At 32.9% G+C, this 27,051-nt stretch overlaps 2 protein-coding genes and 3 non-coding genes across 11 annotated transcripts; 1 reads left to right on the top strand and 4 right to left on the bottom strand.

Moving 5' to 3' along the window:
• Positions 1-528: 528 nt before the first annotated feature.
• On the bottom strand, positions 529-609 carry LOC129316922 (small nucleolar RNA R160). Its single transcript, XR_008594848.1, has one exon. It is a non-coding gene; the product is annotated as a small nucleolar RNA R160 (small nucleolar RNA).
• Positions 610-720: 111 nt separating this feature from the next.
• LOC129316923 (small nucleolar RNA R160) lies at positions 721-794 on the bottom strand. Its single transcript, XR_008594849.1, has one exon. It is a non-coding gene; the product is annotated as a small nucleolar RNA R160 (small nucleolar RNA).
• A 114-nt stretch (positions 795-908) lies between these two features.
• Positions 909-990, bottom strand: LOC129316921 (small nucleolar RNA R160). The gene has a single exon (XR_008594847.1). It is a non-coding gene; the product is annotated as a small nucleolar RNA R160 (small nucleolar RNA).
• A 3,635-nt stretch (positions 991-4,625) lies between these two features.
• LOC129315947 (proteinaceous RNase P 1, chloroplastic/mitochondrial-like) lies at positions 4,626-11,910 on the top strand. Of its 7 annotated transcripts, none has more exons than XM_054960129.1 (9): positions 4,626-4,951; positions 5,470-5,589; positions 6,285-6,408; positions 6,597-7,764; positions 8,866-8,955; positions 9,029-9,210; positions 9,398-9,518; positions 9,865-9,933; positions 11,610-11,910. In XM_054960129.1, exons 4-9 carry the CDS (start codon positions 6,604-6,606, stop codon positions 11,754-11,756), a joined length of 1,770 nt encoding a protein of 589 aa, XP_054816104.1. In that variant the 5' UTR covers positions 4,626-4,951; positions 5,470-5,589; positions 6,285-6,408; positions 6,597-6,603; the 3' UTR covers positions 11,757-11,910. The 7 variants fall into 7 exon arrangements, with proteins under 7 accessions (XP_054816104.1, XP_054816101.1, XP_054816103.1 ...); XM_054960126.1 differs by having other exon boundaries at positions 6,507-7,764; XM_054960128.1 differs by having other exon boundaries at positions 5,470-6,001.
• Positions 11,911-13,729: 1,819 nt separating this feature from the next.
• Positions 13,730-25,451, bottom strand: LOC129316272 (uncharacterized). Its single transcript, XM_054960605.1, has 17 exons — positions 25,332-25,451; positions 25,158-25,254; positions 24,971-25,030; positions 24,813-24,865; positions 24,658-24,691; positions 24,067-24,154; positions 23,784-23,875; positions 23,505-23,579; positions 23,228-23,316; positions 22,421-22,550; positions 21,862-21,951; positions 21,163-21,228; positions 19,907-19,998; positions 19,385-19,450; positions 19,226-19,292; positions 15,022-15,110; positions 13,730-14,385 (listed from the first exon to the last, which is right to left on the bottom strand). The coding sequence occupies exons 1-17, from the start codon at positions 25,388-25,390 to the stop codon at positions 14,208-14,210; spliced, it is 1,425 nt and encodes a 474-aa protein (XP_054816580.1). The 5' UTR covers positions 25,391-25,451; the 3' UTR covers positions 13,730-14,207.
• Between the last annotated feature and the right edge of the window lie 1,600 nt (positions 25,452-27,051).

The following is a 27,051-nucleotide window of genomic DNA, read 5'->3' as shown; positions in this document are numbered from 1 at the left end:
TTTCCTTGCTCTTAAAGACCAGTTTCAGTTCTCATTTATTTTCAGCTTCTATTGAGAACAAAGAATTAGCTGGGGGAAAAAGAATTTCCGGGAAGAAAAAAACTACATAAAAATAAAAGTCAGAAAAGATCATTCTTTTGTTCTGTAAGAAAAGTGCGGTTAGTAAGCTTATTTTCACTATCATATATCAAGAGTATCAAATCATAGGAAACCAGAGGCTTGAGTGTGCCTTTGAAGTTCAATACTAGACAGTTTATGAACCCAAGAAATCCTTCTCACTATACAAACTCCCAAGGAAGTGAGAAAAACTCAAAAGAAATTAGGGGAAAAGAAAGTGCTGGGGCATATTGAAGCACACTACAGATCTTCAAGATACAGGAACTTTGAAGACCCGAATGGGAGACAGATGCTTCACATTAAATTCAGATGCTTCACATTAAATTCAGAGTATAAAGACTTCATATCAAAATCACCAATATCAGAGCTGTTGAAGTACTACTTAAGAACAGATTCATAATGTCATAGCAAAGCAATCAGAGAACTTTGAAGACCTATATTAGACAAATGATCTACATCAAGTTCAGATCTAACTGATTTCATCATTTTGCTTTTCTCAATGAAGAACATCACTACAGAACCGAAAAGAAAAAAATCATTCTACGTTTTTCTACATCAGGACTTCCAGAACTTCTTAACTACAAGTTCACAGTATCATAGCAAAGCAATCAGAGAACTTTGAAGACCTACATTAGATCTACATCAAATTCAGATCTAAGTGATTTCATCATTTAGCTTTGCTCATTGAAGAACATCACTCCAGAACCAAAAGTAAAAAATAATCACTCTGCGTCTTTCTACATCAGGACTTACTGAACCACTTTAACTACAAGTTCACAGTATGGTAGCAAAGCAATCAGAGAACTTTGAAGACCTTATATGAGACTAATATTCTACATCATATTCAGATTAAAATGTCCTCATCATGTTGCTTTGCTCATCGAAAAGTATCACTTCACTCCACTACATCAACCGAATCAAGATTGACAATTTATGGCAAACCAAATACCGGGGAGAGGAAAACCCTAGTTTTCGTCGCCGATAATGAAAATGGTCGTGCCAACACTGAATTTTGCACCTTATAAACCTTTTTCTCGTGATTTCCTTGCAACGAGACTTTGCGATGCAAGGGGCTACCTGGTGCCTCAAGTTTCCAATAATATGTAACAATCAAAGAAGAAATCTCTGATCGCGAGACAGGACATAGCTCGCAGTCTCCTTCACCTCTAGGATCAAAACCTAAAATAGAGTTGCCGGCGGCTGCTTAAGAAGGTCAAGTAGCGACCAAAAGAAGTGATGTCTGGAGGTTGAGCAGGTTGCTTCATATGACAGGACTATTGGACTAGACTTTCAGAAGCACCATCATGGGCATGGATTTGAGTTTGAGCCCAAAGGGCCTTAAGACATGGCGTAATTATATATTTTTTTTAAATTTATTTTGTTTGAATTGAATCTTCATATGTTGATTTGCTATACATGCTAATTCTTAAAAATTAAAATTATTAATGAATAATAAATTTTTTGAATCAAAAATATTTTTGAAGCTTATAAAAAAATTTATTTAATGAAAGTCATCATGATGAGATAAAATAGATTATTTTCTTAAGAGATGGTACAATTGGAAGGGATATTGATGGGAAGACAAAGATCACTGTTATAGATGGCATTTTATATCATGCTCGGGGTAAAACGATAGTGTGTGGCTGAATCTATATAGTCAAATATTATTGGTCGTCTCAGTTCCCAGCTTTATTTCACATATAAGATCGTGTTAATGCTCATATTGTTTACTATGAATGAGATTAATGAACATATGTTATTCATGATTCATAGAGAAAATGTGTTGTATTTAATAGAGTTAGAAATAAAGGCCGGGCCTGGAAGGCCAGTCTGGAGGCCCTGTTTAAATAAGAGTTTGAATTTTAAAAATTAATTTTTTTAAAATAACTGAATTTGAGAGTCTAGCCCTAATAAGCCCTATAGAAAAGGACTCAAACCCCTGCTATATTATTATTAATTTTTTTTCATAGAACATGCATTTGAAGCTAAGAAGGACCTGCTTGCTTGAAGCTTTGATCCTATGTGCATTACATTATTATTAATTTTAATTTATTCTAAAATTAATTTAATATAATTTAATAAATATTAATGTACATTATAAAATTTCTAACATTTTTTATTTTTCTATAATTATTATGTTTGTGTATTTATAAAAAAATGAACTATTTTTTAATCAAGATTTTAATTTTCTTACTAAACTTTTAAATGTGTGTTGTTTAATTTTTAAAAGATTTTGAGGATTTTAATTTTTTTAATTTTAGAATATTTTAATTAATTTATAATGCTTAATTTTTTTTAAATTTTTTTAGAATAAGGCATACAGACCCAACCCTAAGTTCCTTCAAATGAGAGCCAGACTTCAAAAAATGGATAAAAATAAAAAATCAAGCTTAAAGGCTCAAGCCCTTATGGGTCAAGCCATAAGGGCTAAGCCCGTCCGTTTCCCAATTCTAGCATTTAAGCTCAAATAATGTATGAATAAGATGAAAATAATGACTCAATGCACAATTTATATTTTATTGGATTTCTAAATTCAATATCAGTATTCAGTCTCTCAAATCATGTATTGAAACTTAAGGTTATTATGTTTTTTTAGAAATATTGATAAATATCTTGGTTTTTGTAAAATGTAATGGCATGCATTTGATTGCTACTTAAACAGAAAAACATATTTTAAAAGTATAAACAATTTCATAATTAAATATTGAGATAAAGATCTACATTATAAGAATTAATATGTTATTTTTTGACTCTTAACTATTATTTTCTCTTTGTAGAAGACAATTTCTTGTTTTATTGTCTTCTGTTATGATCATAAACAAAAATAAAGGTTAAAGCTTGATTAGTGTTGGGTTATATTTGCCAAAACCTACTTTTACAAATGACTAAATAAGTGTTATTGTATCTCAACTGCAAAGTAGGCAAGGGTCAAAAACGTTAACTCTTAACACAAATGATAAACCGACGAATGTTACATTCAATATAAGTGTGCAAGGAGATTTTTAATAATCTAAATGATGTACGACACTCACCATCCCCTGTTAATGCCATACTTTTTATTTTATTTTATTATTTTTTTTTTGTCCATCTCTTTTTCTTTATCTTTAGCATAACGATTTGTTGTATTTAACTTTCTGATCTGTTTAAAATTTATCTATCATAGTATCATTATACCTTTTTCTTGATCTTATAATTTTTTTTATTGCTTTACTCATATAACTACTTAAAATATACACTAATTGCTTTCATCTAACACTAAAGGAATTCTCAAAAACAACATCCCCGTGCAACGTATAAATAACCAATTAACATGCTTTCTCCCACCAACTAATATGTATATACATATACATGTTTTAATAATTTAATAATATACTTTTTCTTACTAATATTTTTTTTGGCCAAATTTTGCTACCAATATTTAATAAAAACAAAAGAGCACTTGTAATAAAAAGGGCTTTTTTACCAAAATGCTGCATACAGTAAAATTTCTTTTGAAATGTTGCAGTGTGAAAAATATTTTTCAAAACACTACACCAAAAATTGTTTATAGGAAGAACGACTTTGGGTTTAAAGAAGTCGTTCTTGCCTGAAATGATTTTAGAATAAAAAATTATTTTTTTATTACACTAAACGTGAAATCGTTCATTGCCTGAATGATTTCAACTTATTATTATTGATTTGATATTTTATCTTCAATCCTTATACTTTTTTAATATGTTATCATTTTGCGAAATCTTCAACATAATTTTTTTTTTACTAAACACAGCATTTTGGTAAAAAAAGCCTAATAAAAAGTGAAGGAAATGTCTTAACTATTGAGAACAAATAAATAAATAAATGATTTCCACTTCCTTTCCCCGTATATCTTATCCACTAAACGGCGTCGTTCTGTTCTATGCATAGAGTTATCAATTAGAGCCAAGCTTGTCAGATCAATCTTTTTAAACTTGAAAATAACTAGATTCGGGCTGCTACTTTGGGCAGAAAAATGGTAATTTAGGCTTTCCTTTTAAGCCTAAAAATAAAAGGACCGGCCATTTTAAAACTGTTTTATTAGTTTTTTTAAAATTGTAATATAAAAAAATAGAAGATTAAATATATAACTAAAAGAAATGAATATATTAAATTTATTTGCCCCTTCCTTATTCATTCATTAAGATTTAATTGATAATATTAGTCAAGTCTAATTTTTATTGATATTAATTTTGATATTGCTATTTAATATTAAACTTGAATATTTAAGTTTTCTTTATTTGTTGTGGTGTAAATTGATTTAAATTTATTTTTTTAAATTTAATTTTATATATAATAATTTTTTAAAATTATAAATATATTTTTTAAAATTTTAAATTAAAAAAATAAAAAAAATAAAATCGAGGCTTTAAAGGCTAGAACTTATAAAATGAGCCTTAAATATAATCTTGTTTATTAGGGTGAATTTATTTAGGTCTGAGACCTTTAAGAGCTGATTTTAGGCCCTACTGTCTACACGTCACAAAAGTCCCTAAGTAAACCCTTCCATCCTTAACCCTGCTTCCTGTCTTCGCCTCGGTTTTCAGTTTTGGTCTGAAGCATTTCAACAGCGTCATCCTCAAACATTATCCGTTTTTTGAATGCTGATGTGCTCTTCGATTTGCTACTGACTGCCCGTGACCTCATCTTGTCGAAATCCTGGTGCTGTTCTTCTCTTGGCTGCTGCTTGTGACCTCTGTCCGTCGCCGCGCCGTCGTGGCTTCTTCGGAGTTCGTTCTGTTTTCTCCCTGTCAAGCTTGTGTCCTTAGTTTGTCATTCTCTCCCCGTCAAGCTCACAGTCCGTTCTTTTTTCTCCATTCTGGTTTGCTCTCCCTCCCACTCACTCTCCATGTTTTGGTATGCTAGTATTGTATTAGTTATGTAATTGTGCTAAATCTTGGGAGGGTGTTCTGTTCACCTCCCAATAAACTTGTGTTTGTTTTTTGTAATCAAATGATTGGATCAAGTTTCAGTACCGTATCTTCGATGAGGTTCGTCATTTTGGCAAGAAAGCGCGCACACGCACGCACACACACATTGCAACAAGTTTACTGTTGAGTTGTTTCTTCCATGAGGTTTTAATTTTGCTGTTAAAAAAATACCCATTCTTGGATTGCTATTTAGCTACTTATCTTAGGATTGAAGTCTTTTCTTATTTAAATATTACTTTTTTATAGTCAAATGTAATTATTTTTGTAAATTTTTTAATCATCGCTGGTCTATCCGGTTGGATCACTGAGGCTTGAACCATTGTCTTGATTGGTGTTTTTTAAGTGCCTTGCAAAACGACCAGCATTTCACTTTGTCTCAGCTTCTTCATCATCCACTTATCTCTCACAGGCCTCCATCTTCACGACTCCGTAAATATCTATCTATTCCTCTCCTCTGTTATTCCATTGCCGGTGGCTCTGTTATTGTGAGGTTTGGACTGACGTGAATGTGAAGCTATGAAAGGCGCTGGTTAGTATCCTCTGATTCTTCCCTCTCAGTGTTGTGGCTATTTTTCTTGCCTGGGTTTTGAATGTGAATTCTGGAAATGATGATTTTTGGAAATGGAATTGTTGCCTTTTGAATTCACATTTTTGCAACTGGGATTGTTACCTCTATCAAGAATGAAGAGGAGAAGCAGGAATGGAATAGAGATGAGAGTATTGTTGGTTGTTGAAAGTTTTTTATTTTGGAATTAATGCTTTCAACGGATATCTTCAGCACAGAAGTAGGGTGTGGGTTGCTTCTACAGTAACGTGGTTTAGAGGAAGAACATAGTTTCAATTTTGCCATGTCTTTGTTGGTTTTCAGACAGGTTAACTGTGTTTTGGGTTGCTAGCTTCATTTTGAGCTTGCAAAATGCAGACCCAAACATAAGCTCAAGGTATGTGTTGATTGAATTACTAGAACGATATAGGTGTAAATCTGCAATTGATTTTATCTGGGACATGGATGCAATTTGAATCCTCACAATGATTTGAAATGTATTTAAATTTGCAATTCGAGTCCCTGGATATTTTTTTGGGCTGAAAGATTGTGGAATCTTAACTTTCAACTATATTGTTGCAGTTGTCTTTTCTTCCTTTTTCTTGAATGTGGTTATAAGGGAGCCAAAGAAGCTGTGCATTTTTTTGCTGATGATATTTCTTTATCTTCTTCTGATTTAGAGTGGATCATTGCGCGTTACACCATGCAACTCTTCCAAATCCAGTTGACATCTTAACGGATGTTTTCACTTTGCATGCAAATGCTTTTCTATCCCTTATCAGAGACAAGTTGCCACTAAGCAAGGTTTTCATTAAGAATGGAAGTTCTTTCTTATATTTATTAGTAAATAGTATTTTTACCAAAGTTTATTTGATCAAGCTTTGCTTTGAATCGTGGTTAAGGAAGCTATATATAAAAGTCTTTTATCCACAAAGAAGGGGGGCTGTATGTTCAAATTGTTATGCTCAAACCTGACAAGTCATGTTGCGCAGTTGTCTGATGGTCAAACTGGCTCCACATTTGTCATTCTTCACCCAATACCCAAGACCATTCATTTGCTGGAATCATCGCTATGGTTCTTCTCATCTTGATTGTTACAATTCTTCTATCAATATGAAGTGCATTCTCAAACAGTTTTCCTATAGCTTCTTAGCAGACCAGACATCTCATTTGAGCACTTTGAGTCAAGCAGCTACATCAGTAGTTGAGTGCTCTGGAGGAATTACTAGTAGACTTTCTAACAAAGCTAAGAGAAAAGCTATCAACGAATCTCCTGAGGGAATCTTGAGGCATAAGCTAAATGAGTGCTCAAAGGGTGGGGACATTGTTGAGGCACTTAAACTCTATGACGAGGCACGAAGTAATGGTGTTGCATTGAATCTGCACCATTATAACTCATTACTATACCTTTGTTCTTCTCATGCTCATGTCAAAATAGACAACAAGAATGATGAAAATACAATGATTTTAGGCCTTAGAAGGGGTTTCGAGATTTTCCAGCAGATGTTAGTCGACAAAGTTGCTCCAAATGAAGCTACATTTACAAGTACAGCCAGGCTTGCAGCTGCAAGGGATGATCCTGAAATGGCTTTTGAATTACTGAAGCAAATGAAAAATTGTGGTATTGCACCAAAGTTGAGATCATATGAACCTTCCCTTTTTGGATTCTGCGAGAGAGGAGATGCAGATAAAGCTTATGAAGTTGATGCTGATATGATTGCTTCTGGGATTCTGGCTGAAGAGCCTGAGCTTTCTGCTCTTCTAAAACTTAGTGTTGATGCAAAAAAGGAAGACAAGGTCTATGAAATGTTGCACCGTTTACGTGCTACTGTGAGGCAGGTGTCAGAATCAACTGTTCAAATTATTGAAGATTGGTTCAACTCGGAAGATGCAGCAAAAGTTGGAGAAAAATATTGGGATGTTTGCATGGTAAGAAAAGGGATTGCTCAGGGAGGTGGAGGATGGCATGGGCAAGGATGGCTTGGAAGTGGGCAATGGAAGGTGGTGAAGACTCATGTAAATGATGCTGGCATGTGTCTCTCATGCAATGAGAAACTTGTGAGCATTGACATTGATCCAAAAGAGACTGAAAATTTTGCTACCTCATTAACTAGATTGGCTTGCGAAAGAGAAACTAAGGCAAACTTTAACCATTTTCAGGTATAACATATGTCTGGGATTCATAAAAGAATTTTGCACATAGAGCTGAATATATTCATATGCTGCTATGTCATTTTTCACTTTCATTTTGCAAATTGATTAGACTTGTATACAGAAATCAGTTTGTTCTTTACAAGTAATCATTTGCTGGAATCATGAGTAGCACTGATGCATAAGAAGTGTAGAAAAAGAATGCTTCTAAACATTGGTTAGAAGTGCGATATAATCCTAAATCAACTTCACCTGGAAAGGTCAAATAGTAAACCAGTACTTTCTATGTAAACAAAGTGGGTCAAGTCAAGTATAAGAATGTGCCTAAAAGAGAAAGGGTTGTTTGATAGTTTTGAGGATCTCAGCTTAACCTCTTTTCCCTATGATCTATATTTTACCAGCTATAAGATATATGATGCACCAATAGAAATCTTAAATTTCCAAAACAGATAAATATTTACAATGCCAAGTTTTATTATCCTGGTCTCTTTACTTGGCAAAGTACTGGCCTTACTGTTGTGTTGCATGGCGATAATCTACCCCTAATCATTATTACTATTCAGTAATAATACTTTGATACGAAAATTCATTTTAACCTAAGTTCATTAGCTTAAAGAATACATGGTAGTATCAGGGGAAGTAATGGTGCATTGGTGTCAATGGTTGGATATTTTTATTTTCATATGAATATTTATGGATTCTCCTACTTCAGTTTGTTATGAAACATTTTAGTTTTATGGCGTTTATTGCATGAGACAATAAAGGGTCATTTTGAACTTAGTGACCTACATATATGACGTGTTATCAATTGGACATGAGTCATAAACATTAGGATGCAGGGGGTAGGAAAGTCATAATCAAACTAATTATTAGAGCTGTTGCCATGGGAACAAAAGCTGACCTCACCTAATGGGATAAGGCTTGGTGTTGTTGTTGTTGTTGTTGCCATGGGAACAAACTTCATGCTTTTAGTTGAAAAGCTCCTTTTTGCTTGGGAGGCATGCTTTGATGATGGTTTTACACTTTATTTCTTGAGCTCTCTTATCTATATATATATATATATAATTATTCATGATATAGTGGTTGATATGGAAAGTTAAACTTTTTCAGAAGTGGCTTCAACAACATGGTCCTTTTGATGCAGTTGTAGATGGTGCCAATGTAGGCCTTGTCAGCACGCATAATTTCAGCTTTTTGCAGGTGGGTGCTAAGTTGCTAACTTTATTAGCACATTGCTAGGAAATCCATTTGAAAACTTTTCTCTTGGTTGCAGCTTAACACTGTTGTACAGCAATTGCAACAAATGAGTCCCTCAAAAAGATTGCCACTTGTAATCTTGCATATAAGTCGGGTTACTAGTGGTCCTGCTCGGAAGCCACATAACAAGAAACTCTTAGAATATTGGAAGAAAAATGACGCTCTTTACGCTACACCTCAAGGTTCCAATGATGACTGGTAATGAAATACTTCTTAAGTATTTAAAGTAAATCGACTTGTCTAATTTCAGTTCATTATACATTGTAGAGTCTTTCATGCCATTGGTCTGAACAAGTATTGACCGGAACAAGTTCATTTTCCTAATCCCGAAGTTTTGTTTTCTCCTTTTAATTTTTCAATTTTGTTTGTCAATAATATATCACAGGTACTGGCTATATGCAGCTGTTAGCTGTAAAAGCTTGTTGGTGACAAATGATGAGATGAGAGATCACTTGTTCCAACTATTAGGTTCTAGTTTTTTTCCAAGATGGAAGGAAAAGCATCAGGTACTTCTTGTTTCAGGGAATTTCATATAGAATCCTATAAAACGAATTCATCACAAGGCTAGTGTGAAATCTATAGGTCTTCTCTACTTAAGGCTACTTATAGCCACTCTGCAATGAAAAAGATGTAGTTATCTTTCTTCATCTTTACTCAACTATAGGTAATGTAGTTGACATATGATAATGTAATTATCCTTCATTTCATAACCACACAATTGTAGTTCTCAAGAGCTTAAGCCAGTAGCACTAGTGTATTACTTGTACATCACCTCTCTTCTATTAATGACCAAGCTTATTTGTACTTTTGACTCGAAGAGTGAGAGGATCGAGATGCTTTGATGACTTGCAGGTTAGGCTGTCAACCTCAAATAATGGGCCTTCCCTCATCATGCCTCCACCATATTCAACAGTTATTCAGGTACAGCTTTTTGTGTCTTGTTCAATTGATTGAATATAGAATTGTATGTTTTCACCATGGTATTGAAAACCGGACTGATCATTGAATTGGTCAAGGTATTGGTCAAGAATTAATGCTCAAAACTGTAATTGAACAGTGATTAAATCAATCAGAAGCAAAGCATTTTATTTAATTGGTTAAGGCACTGATTTACAATTTACTGGTTCAACCAGGCAGGTTGACCCAAATTTTCATTCTCTGGATTTTACCAGGCCAATGGCCTCGTGAAGATAGAAACAGACCATTTGGAATATGTGATAAGTTTGATAACTGATAATAGACCTCTTATCTTTTGGCTCAAAAAAAAAAAAAAAAAGATAATAGGCCTCTTATCAAGTGATCATCCAGTTTTCATTATTTGATGTCAATTGGGTTAGAATGAAAATAAAAAAAATGGTGGGTTGGCCTCAGAAATCATTCATATTTAATTCTTGACAAGTTGGGGGCTGTCTTTCGTTCTTTTTATTTTGACCAACAGTTAGGAGTTGGTTTATTTAGGGAGTGGATCCTCTGAAGTTGGAAATTCATGAATTACTTGAAGTTTACCTTTTACAAGGAAAAGGGAAAAGATTTTGTCTTATAAAAAATAATAAAATGAGGGAAAATATCAAGAAAGGAAAATTTTACATAAATTCATGGATCTCAGATCTCAGTTTTAGAGGATTTGCTCCCATTTATATATCTCTATTCTGCCATACTCTCATGTCATATAGGTTAAATCTGTTTTATATTGACAGTTAAGGACTTAACTCTCTTTCGTCCGGAATCGGGGCTTGCTATGAAGAAACATGGGCTGATTCCACATTAGAAAAATTTTAAACAGATAAAATGGAGCCTTTCTGCATACTTTATCGATATTCCCTTGGTTTCATATTATATGAAACTCTTACCCAATGCACATCTGCCAAGATAAACAGTTAAGAGCATGGAAATCTCAGTCAAACCGCCCGGTTAACCTATTAAACTTGTGTCTTGATCGGTTTAATAAAATGCTTTGTGGATGATTGGTTTGATCACACTTCAACTACAATTTTGGTTATTAAGCCATGAACCAATTCAAAGAGTAGTCTGGTTTTCAGTACCTTTTAAGAGCCTCTATGTTTTTCAACTTTGCCTTTAATACCAATTATTGATTATTTGTTTATAATGATTACTTCTCCTAGGCAAGCGGTTTTGATATACTCCTAAGGACATTTAGATGAAAAAAAAAGAGCTATTAATTGATCTTAAAATTCTGTAAAATATCTTACATATTAAAACATATAACTTTTTGGAAAAACATAGTTTTTGATCCTTGTATTTTGCTTTCATTTTGCTTTTGATCCTTGTGCCTTTTTTTTCAGTATTTCAGGTTTCTATATTTTTGTTTTTTGTTATTTTTGGTCCCTTTAAGGTTCCTAAATTTTATTTATAAAGGGACTGAAAATAATGAAAAACAAAAGTGTAGGGACCTAAAACACAAAAAAAAAAAGAGAGAGTACAAAGATCAAAAACAAAATGGGAGCAAAGTACAGAGATTAAAAGCTGTATTTTTCCTAACTTTTTTGAAAAAATGCTTTATAATATAAAATGGAGGGAATAGATGCTGTTCATGGAATGGAGGATTAACATTTGTGGTTAATATAACTGAACTGCAGGAATCAGCCAATGGTAGTTGGCATGTGCCAAGAGTGAGTGATGATGATTATGGAACCCCAAGGCAGTGGTTGTGTGCAACCAGATCCACAAATATATCATCAGTACATCAATTGTTTACTTCTCCCTCCGCATCTATGGCTGCTTAGGAATATGAGCTCGAGGTCTTTCAATTTTGGTTCCAGGAATGTGGATTTTATGTTATTCATTATTATTATTATTATTTCGGTAAGAACAAAATGTAAAATAAACACAATTTTTTAATTTAAAAAATTAGAAATGCCAAATTTCAAATTTAGATTATTCAAATTGAATATAGACTCAGTACTTGAAATGCATTTTAAAAAAAAAAATTTCAGTACAATTTGGTTGTTAAAGCAGGGAGCAATTATATATGATGAAAATTGAAGCTAACATTGGAATTTGGTTCAGGAATATGGATGTTGTTATTTTTTATTATTATTATTATTATTATTATTATTATTTCAGGAAGAACCAAATGTAATATAAACACAATTCTTTAATTTAAAAAATCAGAAATGAAAAATTTCAAATTTATGCTGTTCAAATTGAATGTAGACTCAGTAATACAATTTTGTTGTTAAAACAGGGAGCAATTATCTATGATGAAAATTGAAGCTAACATTGGAATTTGGAATTGCAATAGACAACAATTGACGCATGACAAGGATATCATTGTCTTAAAGCAGATGCAACAAAAATTTTTCTTTGAACAACTTTCGTGCACTTGAAAAAATTCTCCAACATTGCAATATTGTTTGAACTTCATCTTTTTGAACTAAGTTAACAAAGTTTAAAAATTAAAAAAAGGTTATATAGAGTTCAAAAAAAATTATATTAGTTATAACTTACAGATGATATGATTTTTTTTATAAATTTTATGTGCTTTATTGGTTATAAATAATGTGATTTTTTTCACGAATTATATTTTTTTTTGTTATCAAATATCTGCTTCAAACATTGAAATTACTGCGTAATTCTCTCCCGGCCAACGAACTTTTTAGAGCTCATCATTTGAATGCTGTCACTGTGCTTTTTTTTTTTTTTTTTGGCTCTGTCCTTTTAGTTGCCTAGAAAATGAATCTCTAGATCATGTTTTCTTCTCATTCCTTAGCGTTAAGGCAGTATGGTCTGTAGCACTTTGACTTTCCATTAAATCTTCTGTAGCTGTTCAAGCTAGCCGGCCACAATGGATGATTGAAATATTCTTATCCCTGATCTTACTTCTGAATGTGAAAAGATGAAGGAAATTAGAAGAGAAATTTTTAAAAAATACTAAAAAAATTATTAATTTTGGAATTTCTTCTAACTCTTCCCTCCCTATTTTCTTCCTAGGTTTCCTCCATCCAAACCAAACCCAAAAGGTTGGAAATTATATCTCTATTATTATTATTATTATTATTGAGGAGAATTAATTTGGAGGTCCTTATAGTTTTTTTCAATGTTGAAGATCTATTAAATTATTAATCAATGAAGGTTAAACTAATAATGAATTATTAAATTTCACAAAAAATAATTTTAGAGTTTATAGAAAATTTAATTTAATACTTTCAACTAAAATAAAAAAAAAAGAAAATTTGATTTAGTACACTTTTTCCTGTTTAAATTTTTATAAATTTTTTATGAACATTCTACAAACATAAAGACTATTTAAAAGACAACCTAAGAGTTATAACAATTATGTAATTAATTCTAAAGTTATATAATCATTTAATAAAATTATAAAAGTTCTTATTTTTGTTTTTTTTTTAAATAATTCAAGGATTTTATTTCTCAAGAGTTAAAAATTTTAATTGATCAAACCACAAGGAATCAATAAAAAAAAAAACTATAATGACTTAATTTAAAATTGAAGAAAAATTATAAGAACTTGCAAATATATTTTCCTTTATTATTATTATTATTATTATAAAGTTTATTGCCACAAAAGGAACATGGCAGTGCATCAAAGTATCATTGTGCAGCATCCCACTAATGTAATTTGGGAATTTAAAGGGCAGTGGCATGAAAGGAATCAAAATCTGAGAGGAGCAGCAAGGTGAGACATTCTTCTGGTAATAAGCGAAATAGTCATTCAGATTTGAATTGCTGGGTCGTAATACCCAATAAGATATAAGATTGGGGAGATCTGCTTCAAGCAGAGTTCCAGAAATTTACAATTTACAGGAGATTAAATGTAGGAAGGCGATGGCTTTAGATTGCAAACTCTTTCATCAAGCATGTCTGAGATCTGCAAGAATGCGCAGCCCAACGGCTACATACTCAGATAATGTTGTAAAGTAGTCTTTCATGCCCATGAGTTTTATTTTGTGGTTTCTTTTCTTCCCAGACACAGTACCATTTGGAGATTGGAACTAGAAAATATTGTATCTAAATGCTTGCTACACTGACTAAAGTTATCCCTCCGCTAAGTGAACTGTCCGCTACATTGTTGGACCATCCAATGATTGAATTTAACAGTTTCAGATGAGACACGTAGAGGAGAGAAACTGGACTTGTTACAAAGACTAACTCATTTGCAAGAGGATAAGACATTAATAGAGCAGCTAGAATAAACAAGCGAAAATGAATGATGGAGACTAATAATCTCCACCTCTGTATGACTCACGTTTCTGGGAAATCATGAGCAAAGATGAATACTTCGTACCAGCTATGATGGCATTATATAAGGGATGAATAGCACATGCAGTTACTCCTTCAGATAAACCAACAAATCTGTTTTGATTCTTCACTCCCGACATTTCCTGTTTATCCTCCCTGAAAGTAAGTTTTAATAGGTAGTTAATATATATATATGTATATATACACTCATCTGGTTCTATTTACAACACTTCCAAAATAATTCACCAAGATTAAGGAAAACTTTAAAACTCATGAATTCTATCCAAAAATTTAATAAGTTTTTCATCTTATCCCAATTAAATATATCTCTTTTTTTTTTTTTATTTCATCACCTAATATCCTAGGAAACCTGAGGTATTACCACTTCCCACTTAGACTAATCCGAAACCCTACTGTGTGGGACCATTATTACTAACAGCAGCGTCACGAGTCTCAGAATATATCTTAAATAGCATACTGTCTCTTACCAACATTTGATAGAGGGTAAAAGGAGAAAATTATAAAAGTTAATGATGTGACTTATAAATAAAGGAAAAAAAAAAAACTTTGCTCCTCGCCTTACAAATAGGACAGGAGGGAGTGTACATATAAAGAGCAAAATTTATGCACCTAGCAAATTTTGATAGATGAAGATACTTTCATAGGTATGAAAAGATATATAGAACATAAAGATCTCTTGTAAGTATATGCAAGTCTCAATCATATTTTACAGCAAGACAATAACTCAGATGAAGTATTTGAGTTTATGTTCTCAATGTCGCAGTGCCTTACTTGAAATCCACATGGCATGATGAACTTGCGCTGGGATAGAAATCCAGGAGATGAATGCCACATTCTGATGATGAACCAACTACATAGATCTGCACTTCGTTACAGCAAATACTTATTTCATGTTTTCTTGAGCAAAAAATTAAAAAAAGGGTGCTTGCAGGTCCATAAAGTAATTAAAAAGGGGACCTCTATAGGGAAAATAATGACACTCGATGATCCCCAATTTAAGAAATGAAAATTAATGACCAAGGACTTTTATTGTTTTTTCCCACAAAAATTTTCAAGGACTAGCATGCTCCTACTCGGTTGAAAACGTGGCAACTTGTCAGAACTAGAAACTTAGTTACAGCAATTAGAAGTTCCGTTATAAATACACAAAACTTAGCTGAAGACTATTCAAAACCCATTTTCAAAATTTTGGTGTAATTTGACTTGTAAGATCTAGAAGTTTAATCACAAATCATGAACAATACAATTGCGAATAATAGAAGATTAGTTTTTAACAATTGAACTTCTGTTTTGTAAACGTCACCACGTTTCTGAGCGAGTAGGGGTATTTTGAATTTTGATCCATAGAATTGTTTATAAAATCTAGGATCTCAACTGTAACATCCTAAAAATTTTAAGACTCAAATTTATTTAAAAAAAATAAAAATAAAATAAAATATCTATAATTAAATTAAAATTTAGAATAATTTAATAGAGGCCCAGAGTTTGAATTTTACTAAGAAAAAGTTTGGTTTTATTTGATTTTTAACTATGGGAAAAATTACCAAAGTTGAACCGGGCTTTTGTGCAATCATAAAAAATGTTGGGCCCTTTCTTGTAATTTTCCCCAAACTTTTTGACCAGCAATTTAAAGACCAAAATTGATGCAGAAACGCAGAAATTGAATTGGAAAGGAAAGGAAACGTATGAGAGGGAGAGAGGAAGAAGAGAAGAGAAAGGGAGGGAGTTAGGCTTGGATCTAGGAGTCTTTGCGACCGTTGCGAGCTCGGCTACACGATAGGTAAACTCCCTACTTCAATCCTCTTCTCTTTCTCTTGATTTTCTTCAATTTTTGGAAGAGAAAATTTTTGGATTTTGATCCCAAAGGCTTTATTCTTGTAAGCTTTTATTTCTTTGGATTCTAGGGAGCATGTTTTGAGTTTCTATATAGTGATCTAATGTTTTGAGTGAATAATTGGATGAAAAAAGGTGTTTTGAGCACAAAATAAACCTTGAGAAATTGGGTTTTTGCTCCTCAATGGTTTAAGCCTATTGATTTAGTTATAATTTTGCTATTTGAACCCAATAAGATTTAAATTAAGGTTTGGTTTTCATTATAAGGGCTAATGGTGAAAGTTGGTGGCACTAAGTAAAGGTTTTTAATTAATTAAAAAATTATATAAATTGAAAATTAGCCTAGTGATGGCTAATAAATGGTTTTGGTGGTTAAGTGATACTATGTGAATGGTTGGTTTAATATATGGACCATTAGGGTGGATTATGACTCATTGACCTAAGTTGTGTGGTATGAGTTATAGTCTTCATTAATGCTATTTGTCATGATAAGTGATGTGAATCACTTATATGTTGTAGAAAATTGTTGGTGGAACTTATTGAGAAGTAAGGAACAAGCCGAGCCCTATTTTGTACAAGGGGAACCCTTTTAGTACCAAAGGGTTGAGGTAACAGGGAAATTTATATTTCTTATTACTTTGTTTTAGCTATTTTTGAATAAATATTACTAGTTATCATGCATTACATGTTTTAAAAGATTAAATGTGCTTTATAAGGGGTTATGGGGTACTACTTTGATTATAGTGCAAATATGTTTTCTAATTGTTTAATAACAATGTTTTTATGGAAATGAGATTTATAAATATTATACTACTTTAGAGTGTTGAATGGTCAATACTCAGGAAAGGTAGACAAGAGTAAAAGGCATGATCTCGGTGGGAGTTCACCAATGAGAAGGTGTGGATTTTTGATATTCTATGACACACTGTCAGTACTCAGTGTTGTCTTACGTATTGTGGGCTCAGTGCACTAAAGTGGTTAGTGTATTGAGTGTTCGACACCTCTCAGTGGGGGAGGGAATCCGACATATGAAGTGTGAGGTTGAGTGCCTAGGCCAAGGTAGCCCTCACATGGAGAGTAAGTCGGGCTGGCTCTGGGAGGGAGTTAGCTTTGACTGCTCAGGATTCACGTCGAAGGGGCATAGGCGGTTCAGTGAATTAGATCATGCCTTAGATTATGTTTTGTGCCTGTGGAGGTATAAGTAGGTATAAGGTTTACTGCGAGTTAAAGAGTGCCAGGGGGCATTCTGTTGGTCATGAAAGGCCATACCGGCCTAGGTCATGCATTCATGCATTTTAAATGGCTAAATTATATACTCTGTTGAATTTATTATTCGTTTATTTGATTATGGCTTACTTTGTAATAATCAATGTAAATTTCGCTGTTACTGAGACTGTGGTTGTCTCACCCCTTTCTTTTCAATATTCTAGGTCCAGGCGAAGGATCCAGTGGTGGACGGGAAAGGAGCAAAGCTAGGGGTTTGCTTGTGATTTGTAAAGAACTGCAACCCCTTTCTTTTGAGCAAATATATTGTAATGTATTTAAGATTAGGGTGCCAGTAGGATATGATTATGTGTGTGTGTGTGAATATGTGTGGATTGTGTGCTTGTGTATGAATTTTTGTCTGTTTGCAGACTTGTGGCTAGGAAACTTGGTTATGGTGTGTGGTTTTGATGGATTTACTTAGTAGACCAAGTTTCTATTACAAGCAAATCTTTATTTTGATATATATGTGATTTTATAAGCAAATGCAAAGTGGTTGCATTGCAAATGGTGTCTATGGGCAAACATACAGCTTGGATAGAGAGAGTGGGTGCGTGGGCCCCACAAGGAGCTCTGAGCCAAGTGAAAATGTTTAGCATATGTATTTATATAAATACATGGTATTTGGATTGATTTGTGACCACTCTTGTATGATTTGTGCATTTTGGGGGTTTAGGGTCCATTTTGGGAAATGGCACCCGGGTGGTCAAATTTTGATGTATGGGGGTTTTCATCATTTGAATGTTCTATTAGGTGTTTTTAATCTTATTTGACGTGTCCAAAGTGTTTCCACAGGTTTGTGACCATTAGGATGAGATTTGGACAATTTTGAAAATGGTTTTTACCAAAAAGCTGCACTTTTGCATCCGGGTGTCCAAATCTTAATCCGACCGTTGGATTTCTCTAAAATTTGGGTCACAAGTAAAACCTTTTATAAGCTTCGTGTGGGCTTTGGAATCACGTCGATCGGATATCGGACGGAGAAACGACGCACTCCGGAATTTGGTCTGGAGGTGCTGTCATGACAGCATTAAATTGCTGTCATGACAGCTACAGTATTGATTTTATAACCTGCACAAAATTCAATCCGTCCGTTGGATCTTTTCAAAATTTAGTATGCTAATAGTATTCTTTAAAAGTGACATGTGGGCTTTGGAATCACTCCGATCGGAGGTCAGATGATGAAATGGTGCACTCCGGAAGTTGGTCCGGAAGTGCTGTCATGACAGCAAAAATAATCAAATTTTTAACATGTCTAATTTTAAATCCGACCGTTGGATCTTTTTGAAATTTGCTATACTTATAGTACCCTTTGAATGTGACGTGTGAGCTTTAAAATCACTTCGATCGGAGGTCGGATGGCGAAACGACGCCTCCCAGAAGTTGACTCGGGAGGGCTGTCATGACAGCAATTTAAATGCTGTCATGACAGTATCTTTTTATTTCTTTTTCGTCTAACTTGCTTCCGTGCGCTATAGTTAGAACCTATAATTTTTTTAAGGTTTTAAATGTTTACTTTGCAATCGTATATTTGCTTAGTGATTTAAGTGGTTTGTTTCCTAAGTTGGTTTTAGGATTAACTCTTTAACCACACTTAGTTTATTTGAATTGTGTGATTTTTGGATAACACTCGGGGCAAGTGTTACATCAACCCTCAGCTGTCATTTTTCAAATTGAGGGTCTTTGAGTTTTATTATTTTTCAAATTGTCATTTTCCCTTTTGAAGTTTATTCAAAATAATACAAGCAGCTTCCACAACTAAAAAAGTACCATAACAAAAAATACAAAAGAAAAAAGAAAGAAAACAAACTGAAACAGGTAAGACGACTCAGGTGAAAATGTACAAGTGCAACAAGAAAAGTGCATTAGAAATTCTCACCGAACATGCGGATAACCATGATGGTTTTCTAATATATGATGGCTCAGCTGAAACGTAAGAATCATTTCTAACAAGAAACGGACAGTAAATACAAAATTAGATTTCGTACGGAAGGCCTTTCGATAAACAGTAGAAGAGCAATAAATGTTATGAACTTACAACCAAGCAGGTGGGGGGCAATGAATATGCGTGACTTTAAGATTATAAATATCCAGAACGCCTGACCTACGTCAAATTATTATGGAAATTTTAACTAAAAATCAGAAATGATGGTAAACAATTCTTTCTGACTTATCCCAAAAAAAAAAAATGATAGGAAACAATTACTTCATAAAATTCAATATAAAGAAACAAAGTTAGATGTACATCATGATGACATCAAATACAACTACTGATATTGGCATAACATTATCTAGTAACAATAAGTGATAACTACATAAAATCCCATGATTTTAGAGCCTTAATCCTTGCTAAAATAATGGTAGTTTCTGTACGCATAGAATAATGAAAATTCTCATTATAATTCTTGGAGAGATAGAAATCAAGCACTTTCAAAAAAAACTATCTTAAAGACGGAAGAACATGTTAAGTTATTAATATGTGAAGGAATAGATGGCTGTTGTAACTAGTAGTTAGTTTGTTGAGAGCTAACTAGTCTATAGGATTCTAGAGAGAACTTACCAGCCATCATCAAGGTGGAATGCCAACTGATATGGGCAAGATGGATTAAGATTGATAGAGTGTATCTCCTTTGGAATGATATCAGATTGCGCCTGCATAACAATATCTGTGGTTTAGCATAAATTAAAGCATGCACAATAAATAGTATTGTAGTACAATCTCAACGTCTTATTATATCCTATAACCTGGTGGACCTTAGGATCTTCTTTGACAACTAAGTATAAGTAGTTAAGTTACATTTTCTACAAAGCTATTGCATTAAATATGAAATCTTCATTTACTATGTAGTTACGATTTGTCAATGAGAGCATGAAATATTAAATAGCACATTGCTGAATGCTGGAACCCAGATGAATAAGATAGAATTGAGACATTTATTTGCTCTTATTATAACCTAAGAATAGCACATTTCTGGCTGGAATGAATTCCTTTCTGTAAAGAATCATTTGACGGTCTTTGTCATAACTTTTCATTTTGTACGTTGATTCAATATCTAAGCTGAATGTCAAAGCTCTGTCAATGCATTGCTTCTGCAACAGAGGGTTTTGTCTCACTGTCTCTGCGTGCCTGTATAACTCCCTTGTCAGGTGGCTTAAGTTTGTCACCTGCAAAAGCCACGGTTGCAAATATAACAGGCTGTTGAAGCATGGTGATGGTCCATCACATGATCAAGATCCAATTGTAAAATCTAGCTCCTTTCATCAGAGCAATTTCCCGTTACCATAATGGCAGGGTGAATTTTCAAGGGCACATGGACAGTTGGAGCAACAGAAGGCCTAACAAGAGAAAGTAGTAGAGAAGTGCCATTTCAGGACAGCACAGTACTAGGAGTGGGAGAGGGAGTCATCTGCAAAGCACGCTGTACCAGTTAACAGCAGTTATGGCATGCTTGTAGTTGTGTGTTTAGGAGTCTATTTCTGTTTTATAAATAGATGTAGGGGCTGTATAGGAGGTAACTCGTAATTTGTGTCTTGTACTTGAGATTCTTCATTTAGGTTATTAGCATAACTGAAGTTAGAATAATAGTGATTTTTGGATTCTAGCACTATTTATCTCCAATGGCTTTCTATTTTTTTTACCTTCCCCAGATACTAAACCCAAGCTTAACGAATTATTATCTTACAGAACCAAATATAAAGCCTATATATGTACAGATTTTAAAATTAGAAATCTGTATCAGCCACACATGGTAATGAGGAAGAAGTTCTGCTCCAGTTTAAACTTGTAAAAACAGAAATGAGTGCAATGAATATTACCTTCAGAGATTCAATCTTATCCATCAGCGATGCCAATCTCAATGACATCATAGGTGGATGGCATGCCTAAATGGAAGTTAAATCAGAATAAGAAAGCTACATATTATAGAATACATCTTGTAATTGACACAGCCAACAAATCAATGCTTAATTAAAACGAGGAACAAATATAATTTGCAAGCATCTTGTGCTGCAAATCATAGAATGGGGATAATGTTGTTAACACCATAAAGGCATAAATTTATGTTACACAACAACTAAGATGTCACAAGCTTATATCTAATAATTTATGGACACCCAAAATATAAGAGTAAAGCAGTATTTCAATATATGCAATATATACAGTGAGCTTGAGATCCTTACAATGGACCAATTTGATTACGATATAGGAACTCATTTTTGTGTTTCAAACAAGTCTTTATCTCAACTAAATTTAAAATGAACAAAACTTGTGGCAGCTGTTAGCTTGCATGGTACGATTTATTCTCTTTCTCAACCATGAAAGACATGCTTAACTTCAAGAGATATTATTGATTATGTCAAAGTCACAGACTTTAGAACTGACTAAGCTTTTTAACTTGCATGCAATTTGCTTCAGCCACAGAAAAAGCCTTGAATCTTCAATCCTTTCTTATTCTCCCTTCTTAAATATAATGAATATCAACTAACTATATGCAGTTACACAATCTCAGCTACAACCTCTTTGTGACTTTGGAAAGTAGAAGATGCTCTTCCACCCCGAATATCCCATACATACACCATTCCATCCTTCCCAGCACCAAAGATGATCTGGAATAAAGGTAACATTCCTTGTCAATAATTTCTCAAAGTATTGAATATACAGAACAAAATAAGACATCTATCAAAACATGTGGAAATCAAAACCACAAGTGCAATTCATGTGTGCCATCAACTGGAGTTTTGTGATTATGTGTATTTTTCAAAATACCCTGATTCTCAGGACTTGACAATGGGGCAATGGAAACGTGGTTTATCAGCCTTTGGAAAACACATTTAGACATTTGGTCCATTAAATTGCTTATTTCATTATAAATATGGTAATTTACTTTTGAAAAAACAGTTTCTTTTTCAATATAATCAATATAAAAGTTTTGAACTTGGAGATAAACTTGCCTGCTTCTGGAACTATTTCAATTCAATCTACGTTAGGAAAGTTTTAGAAACATCAGACATTAACACCCAAATTTGAGAAAAAGCATAAAATACTGCATTATAGAATATAGACACAACACTTAACCTGATTTTCTGCATTTAATTGGATGCTGTTAAGCATACCAGAGGAACTAGATGCAAGCTCAAGACAAGGGAGAGCTTTCACTCTTCTATCCCATACATTGATTCCACCATGTGTATCAGAAGCAAGTATCCTGGCGAAAATAACCAACAAAGCATAGAACTGCAGTGTCAGAACTATAATCAATTTTTCACCCCAAAAAAAAAGAACTATAAATGATTGGTCTTACTACCATCCGTTACCATGACTTTGTAAAACAACAGATAGCTTAGTAACATCCCAAATTGGAAGGAAAGGCCCTGAAGCTTTCATGTATGATGTCAAAAATAAATAGATAAATATATAACTTGATGAATCATGAAGGATTAGGATTTAGGAAAAACACAAGGTCATGTTTCTCAAAGAGATGTAAAACCCTCAATCGAACATTTCAAGCAAGCTATATTTTCTGTTGAAGCACATCTACTAAGTATGAAACATCATTGTAGAATGCCTCCAAACTATTTTATGTATGATTATGCAAGGAACACAATCAAACTAAGGGACAGGAAAGCAACAACGATTATCAGTCAAACAAGCACATACCCATCACTCTTTTAGTTGTCATGATAGACATATTAAAAAATCAAATTCGACATAAAAATAAGAAAAATGGTGAGAATATTTTGTCAACAGGACCATATTTAATTTATAAGTTTAGACATCATAAGTATTTAAATCACAAATTCATTATTCAATGTACCAACACAAGCAGTTCCTGTCATCTTAGTGAAAACAAAATTAGTTCCATTAAATCAAGGCCTCGCTCACTTTGAGTCATTTGACATGAGGGCAATATCAGATAGACCTTTGAGAATGCTAGATCCATGTACTGTGGCTGTTTGTCTTGTTCTTAAAACCTGTATGATAGATTCAGAGAGAAAAATCATAATTGTGGTCTGCAAAGGTTAAAGTATTGGACCAATTTGATTGTGAATAACAGAAGAAACATGTTCTGATTCATGAAAGATATACAATGTAAAAAATAAAATCCATGATTGCAGAATAAAAGAGAGGAGAATAAAATTATATAAGAGTGGAGACTTACTTCAACTGGTTCAGAAGAGATATAGCCAACATCAAATATAAGTACTTCATTACTTTTTACAGATGCACAGACAACCTAAAACAGCAAAATGTGTGAGAGGTCCATGTGGACACTAACTTCAAATAGCAAAGGGTTCTGATTTATGAGAATACTACAGAGGAAAGTTAAAATCAAAGCAATTTCCATAATTTGTGGTAGATAAGATTCAAGTAAACTATCTTCAATCATAATCTTGAATGTAAAATGCTGAATAAGAATAAATTTTAACTGAGTTGAAACCTCGTCCTGGTTAAGTGGATTCCATTGTACAACATCAAGTTGCCGATTTAGTGAGAGATGCATTACATGCTTGCTTTCATCTTCTTCCAAGCCTACCAGGAAAATTAATGAAAGAATAATGATGACGACAACACAATTGTGTTCTAATTCCCAAGAATGTATGAAATCAAGGATTGGGCTCACAGAGCATGGACAATTTTTGTTGCTTTGCACTTGGAATTTGTTAATCAGAACAGCATTTTAGAAATTATTAAAAACAGAAAACTGTCAAAGAAGAACTTACATTTTAACTCATGTATCCGGCAATATAGGGATTCAAAGTCATGAACTGTTAAGCAACCTGATTTTGTCACAGAGACCAGGTATATTCCCTAGAACACAGCCGAAAAATAATATGAATGAATCATTAAAGTATAAAATGAAAAAATTACAGAAAAGAATACCATCAAGAATTTCATAAAGTTAACCATGTTTCCCTTGCAATAAACAAAAAGAAAATTCACTTAAAAAAGCATAATTATAGATGCAAGAAATTTGCGCAAAAATTACAGTGCACAATGATCAGTGTGTCAACATTGGTAAACATTTCAACTCGGTGTCATAGGCTTTGACATTTGATCAGCCAATCAAATTTTCAAGTCAACTATCTATGAAACCTAGTTACACTATGATTTACAATTTCATACAAAAAATCCTATACTTTTCATGGAAGAACAGCTGATCTACAAAGAATTGATTGTTCAAATCTAGCAACAAGTATTTAACAGGGCTATTAGAAATTTGCAATGCTATTCAACTGCTAGCTGTATCAGCAATTCATTCTAACTTTGTTACATTTCATGATTGCAGAGGTAACGACTTGCCTATATATTACCTTCTTGTCAAAGTCTACGGCAGAGATGCCTTGCCTGTTAGAAAAAAAAATGAAGTTAATTTTTATACTGGAAATCATCACCGCAGACAGAATTGAATACACGTTGCATAACGATCAGAATGGATTTCACTAGACAGAAAGAATTGGAGACTAACTTCCTAAAAAACACGCTGTGATCAGTATTTGCCTCACTTGCAAGTCGATTCACCTGGACAGCATGCCAAAGACATTAGCTAAATATAAATAATGGAAGTGAAAGAAATCCATATATAGACTTACTAGACGAAAACTTCATGACTTGAATAACACATACATGAGATTGGCAAGGCTCTCCATTTCCATTCACATGATACAAATGCGGGAAAGCCCCAACCTTGACAGAATTAAGCATCGCCAATTAAACTTCAACTACTATCAAATTCAAGCAAAAATCAACAAACAGTGTGCTCAAACACCAAACTAGATTAATTTACAGAAAACCTAAACAAAACTTGACAAACCTCAGAATAGGAACGAACTAACATATCAAACATCTGATGTCGATAATTAGGATCGAATCTTCCATTTACTTCTATGGCTTGCCTTTCCCAAATACGCCTTTCAACCAAAACAAGATTTCACAACAATTGTCAACTACACAAGAAACTTCAGTATATTCGGAACAAATGTTTTACCTTCCGAAAGAGCGAGCACTTTCGGCGGAGGATTTGAAATTGACTAGATATTTGTCCATTTTTGCCCGCTTGCGAACTTGAGAAATGGTAGGTATGAGAAGTGACGGAGGGAGAACTGTGAGAAGATGTTGGGGTCGAGGAGGGAATCTGGTGCATTGAACAAAATTGGCGGGAGAAGTATACCCCGCCATGGAAGGTGAAGCATATCACGTCCATTGCTTTGGCCTGCAGTGCGTCTCATTGAGGCCATCTGCACCGTACGTGTAATCTAACCGTCATGAATGTGATACACAATTTAAAAACGGAAAAAGAAAATAAAATAATCTTTAATAAAATTATGGTATTTTACCTGTCCTAAACTTGAGTCGGATTCAAACAAACCTGTCCAGCCTGAATTAACCATTGTACAACAAATCTTTTAAATCACCATTTTGTCAAGTGTTTTTTAACAAGTGAAATATCAAAAATTAGCTCCGTTGAGTTATTCACAAGTTTTCATTTAATTATTTTTTTGTTTATATTTATTAACAAAAATTAATCAATCCTTATAGTTTTAATTCAATTATAACTCAAATTTATGAATTTTAATTTATTATAATTTAGTTCTTAAAATTTAACTTGACTGTAACTCAGTTTTTAAATTTTAACTCTTGAAACTCAATTCTCGTATTTTTAATCAGTTAAATATCGGTCCCTATATCTTATATATATATATATATAAGATTAAAATTATGTTAAAATTTACTACTAATATTTTAAATTAATAAATCCTTTTAATCTTTATAGATATTAAAAGTTTAAAATATTTTAATTTATATAATTTTATTTTTTAAAATATAGCTAAGGACCAATATTTAAATAATAAAACTATATAGATTGAGTTGCAAGAAGAAAAATTCAAGAGTTAAGCTACAATTAAATTAAAACTCTAAAAAACTGAATTATAACAAGTTAAAATTTAAAATTAAGTTATAATTGAATTAAAATTACAAAAATAAAATGATTAATTTTTTTTATTTATTATTTACAAAAGCAACATTATCTTGAACTTTCCAAGGACCTGCAATAAATGGATATATAGGCCGAGTGCTTATAGCTCGATTGGCATGATTCATATTCCTTGATGCATGGAGTCATCGGATCAAATTCCCAAGTGATCGAGGGAGAAAAATTATATTGGATGCGTGTGTAGGGTGATGTTGTTTGTGTGTGGCGCGGTTGTGTGAAACCTCCTTCCCCGTGGGAAAGGATTAGACAGGATAAATATAAATAAATATAGGTCTTTTTCTACATTTAAATGTCTAATATAATTGTTTTTTACTTTCTTGTATATATTGCATATATAATTTTATTTAATGAAATTCCTTTCACTCAAAAAAATATAAATAAATAAATAGATGTATAGATTTGTTTTTTTTTTTTTAAATTATATATAAGTTTCACATAACATATTAAAATATTATAAAATTATTGATAGACTTTATAATATTTAAATATATTATCTGAAACTTCAAAGTAATTCTCCTATTTTTTTTGTCTAGCCTCGTTATCTCCTTGTAAAAAATATATCTTTTCTTTTTTCCTTTTCGTAAAAAATATGTTCTGTTTTATGGGAGAATTGCACTCAAGACCCTTAAAAGGAATATAGTTATAAATATGACCCAAATGATTATGATATGCCTTTGCAGGCCCAAAGACATTATTTGACATTATGTTCCCA

This window comes from Prosopis cineraria, unplaced genomic scaffold (assembly GCF_029017545.1).
Source record: "Prosopis cineraria cultivar Desert tree isolate PC_DT_omini unplaced genomic scaffold, ASM2901754v1 PC7, whole genome shotgun sequence".
Lineage (NCBI taxonomy): Eukaryota > Viridiplantae > Streptophyta > Magnoliopsida > Fabales > Fabaceae > Prosopis > Prosopis cineraria.
Note: the sequence above shows the minus strand (reverse complement) of the source record. Positions and strands in the feature narration are given on the sequence as shown.

What these genes read in the sequence shown, in the direction of transcription:
- LOC129315947 (XM_054960126.1), top strand. Translation starts at nt 6,586, where the DNA reads ATGTTGCGCAGTTGTCTGATGGTCAAACTGGCTCCACATTTGTCATTC. An exon ending in CAAACTTTAACCATTTTCAG is followed by an intron (nt 7,765 to 8,865) that starts GTATAACATATG and finishes AAACTTTTTCAG; the next exon opens with AAGTGGCTTCAACAACATGG. An exon ending in GATGGAAGGAAAAGCATCAG is followed by an intron (nt 9,519 to 9,864) that starts GTACTTCTTGTT and finishes GATGACTTGCAG; the next exon opens with GTTAGGCTGTCAACCTCAAA.
- LOC129316272 (XM_054960605.1), bottom strand. Translation starts at nt 25,390, where the DNA reads ATGGACAAATATCTAGTCAATTTCAAATCCTCCGCCGAAAGTGCTCGC. An exon ending in CACAGCGTGTTTTTTAGGAA is followed by an intron (nt 24,692 to 24,812) that starts GTTAGTCTCCAA and finishes TTTTTCTAACAG; the next exon opens with GCAAGGCATCTCTGCCGTAG. An exon ending in TTCCACCTTGATGATGGCTG is followed by an intron (nt 19,451 to 19,906) that starts GTAAGTTCTCTC and finishes AATTTGACGTAG; the next exon opens with GTCAGGCGTTCTGGATATTT.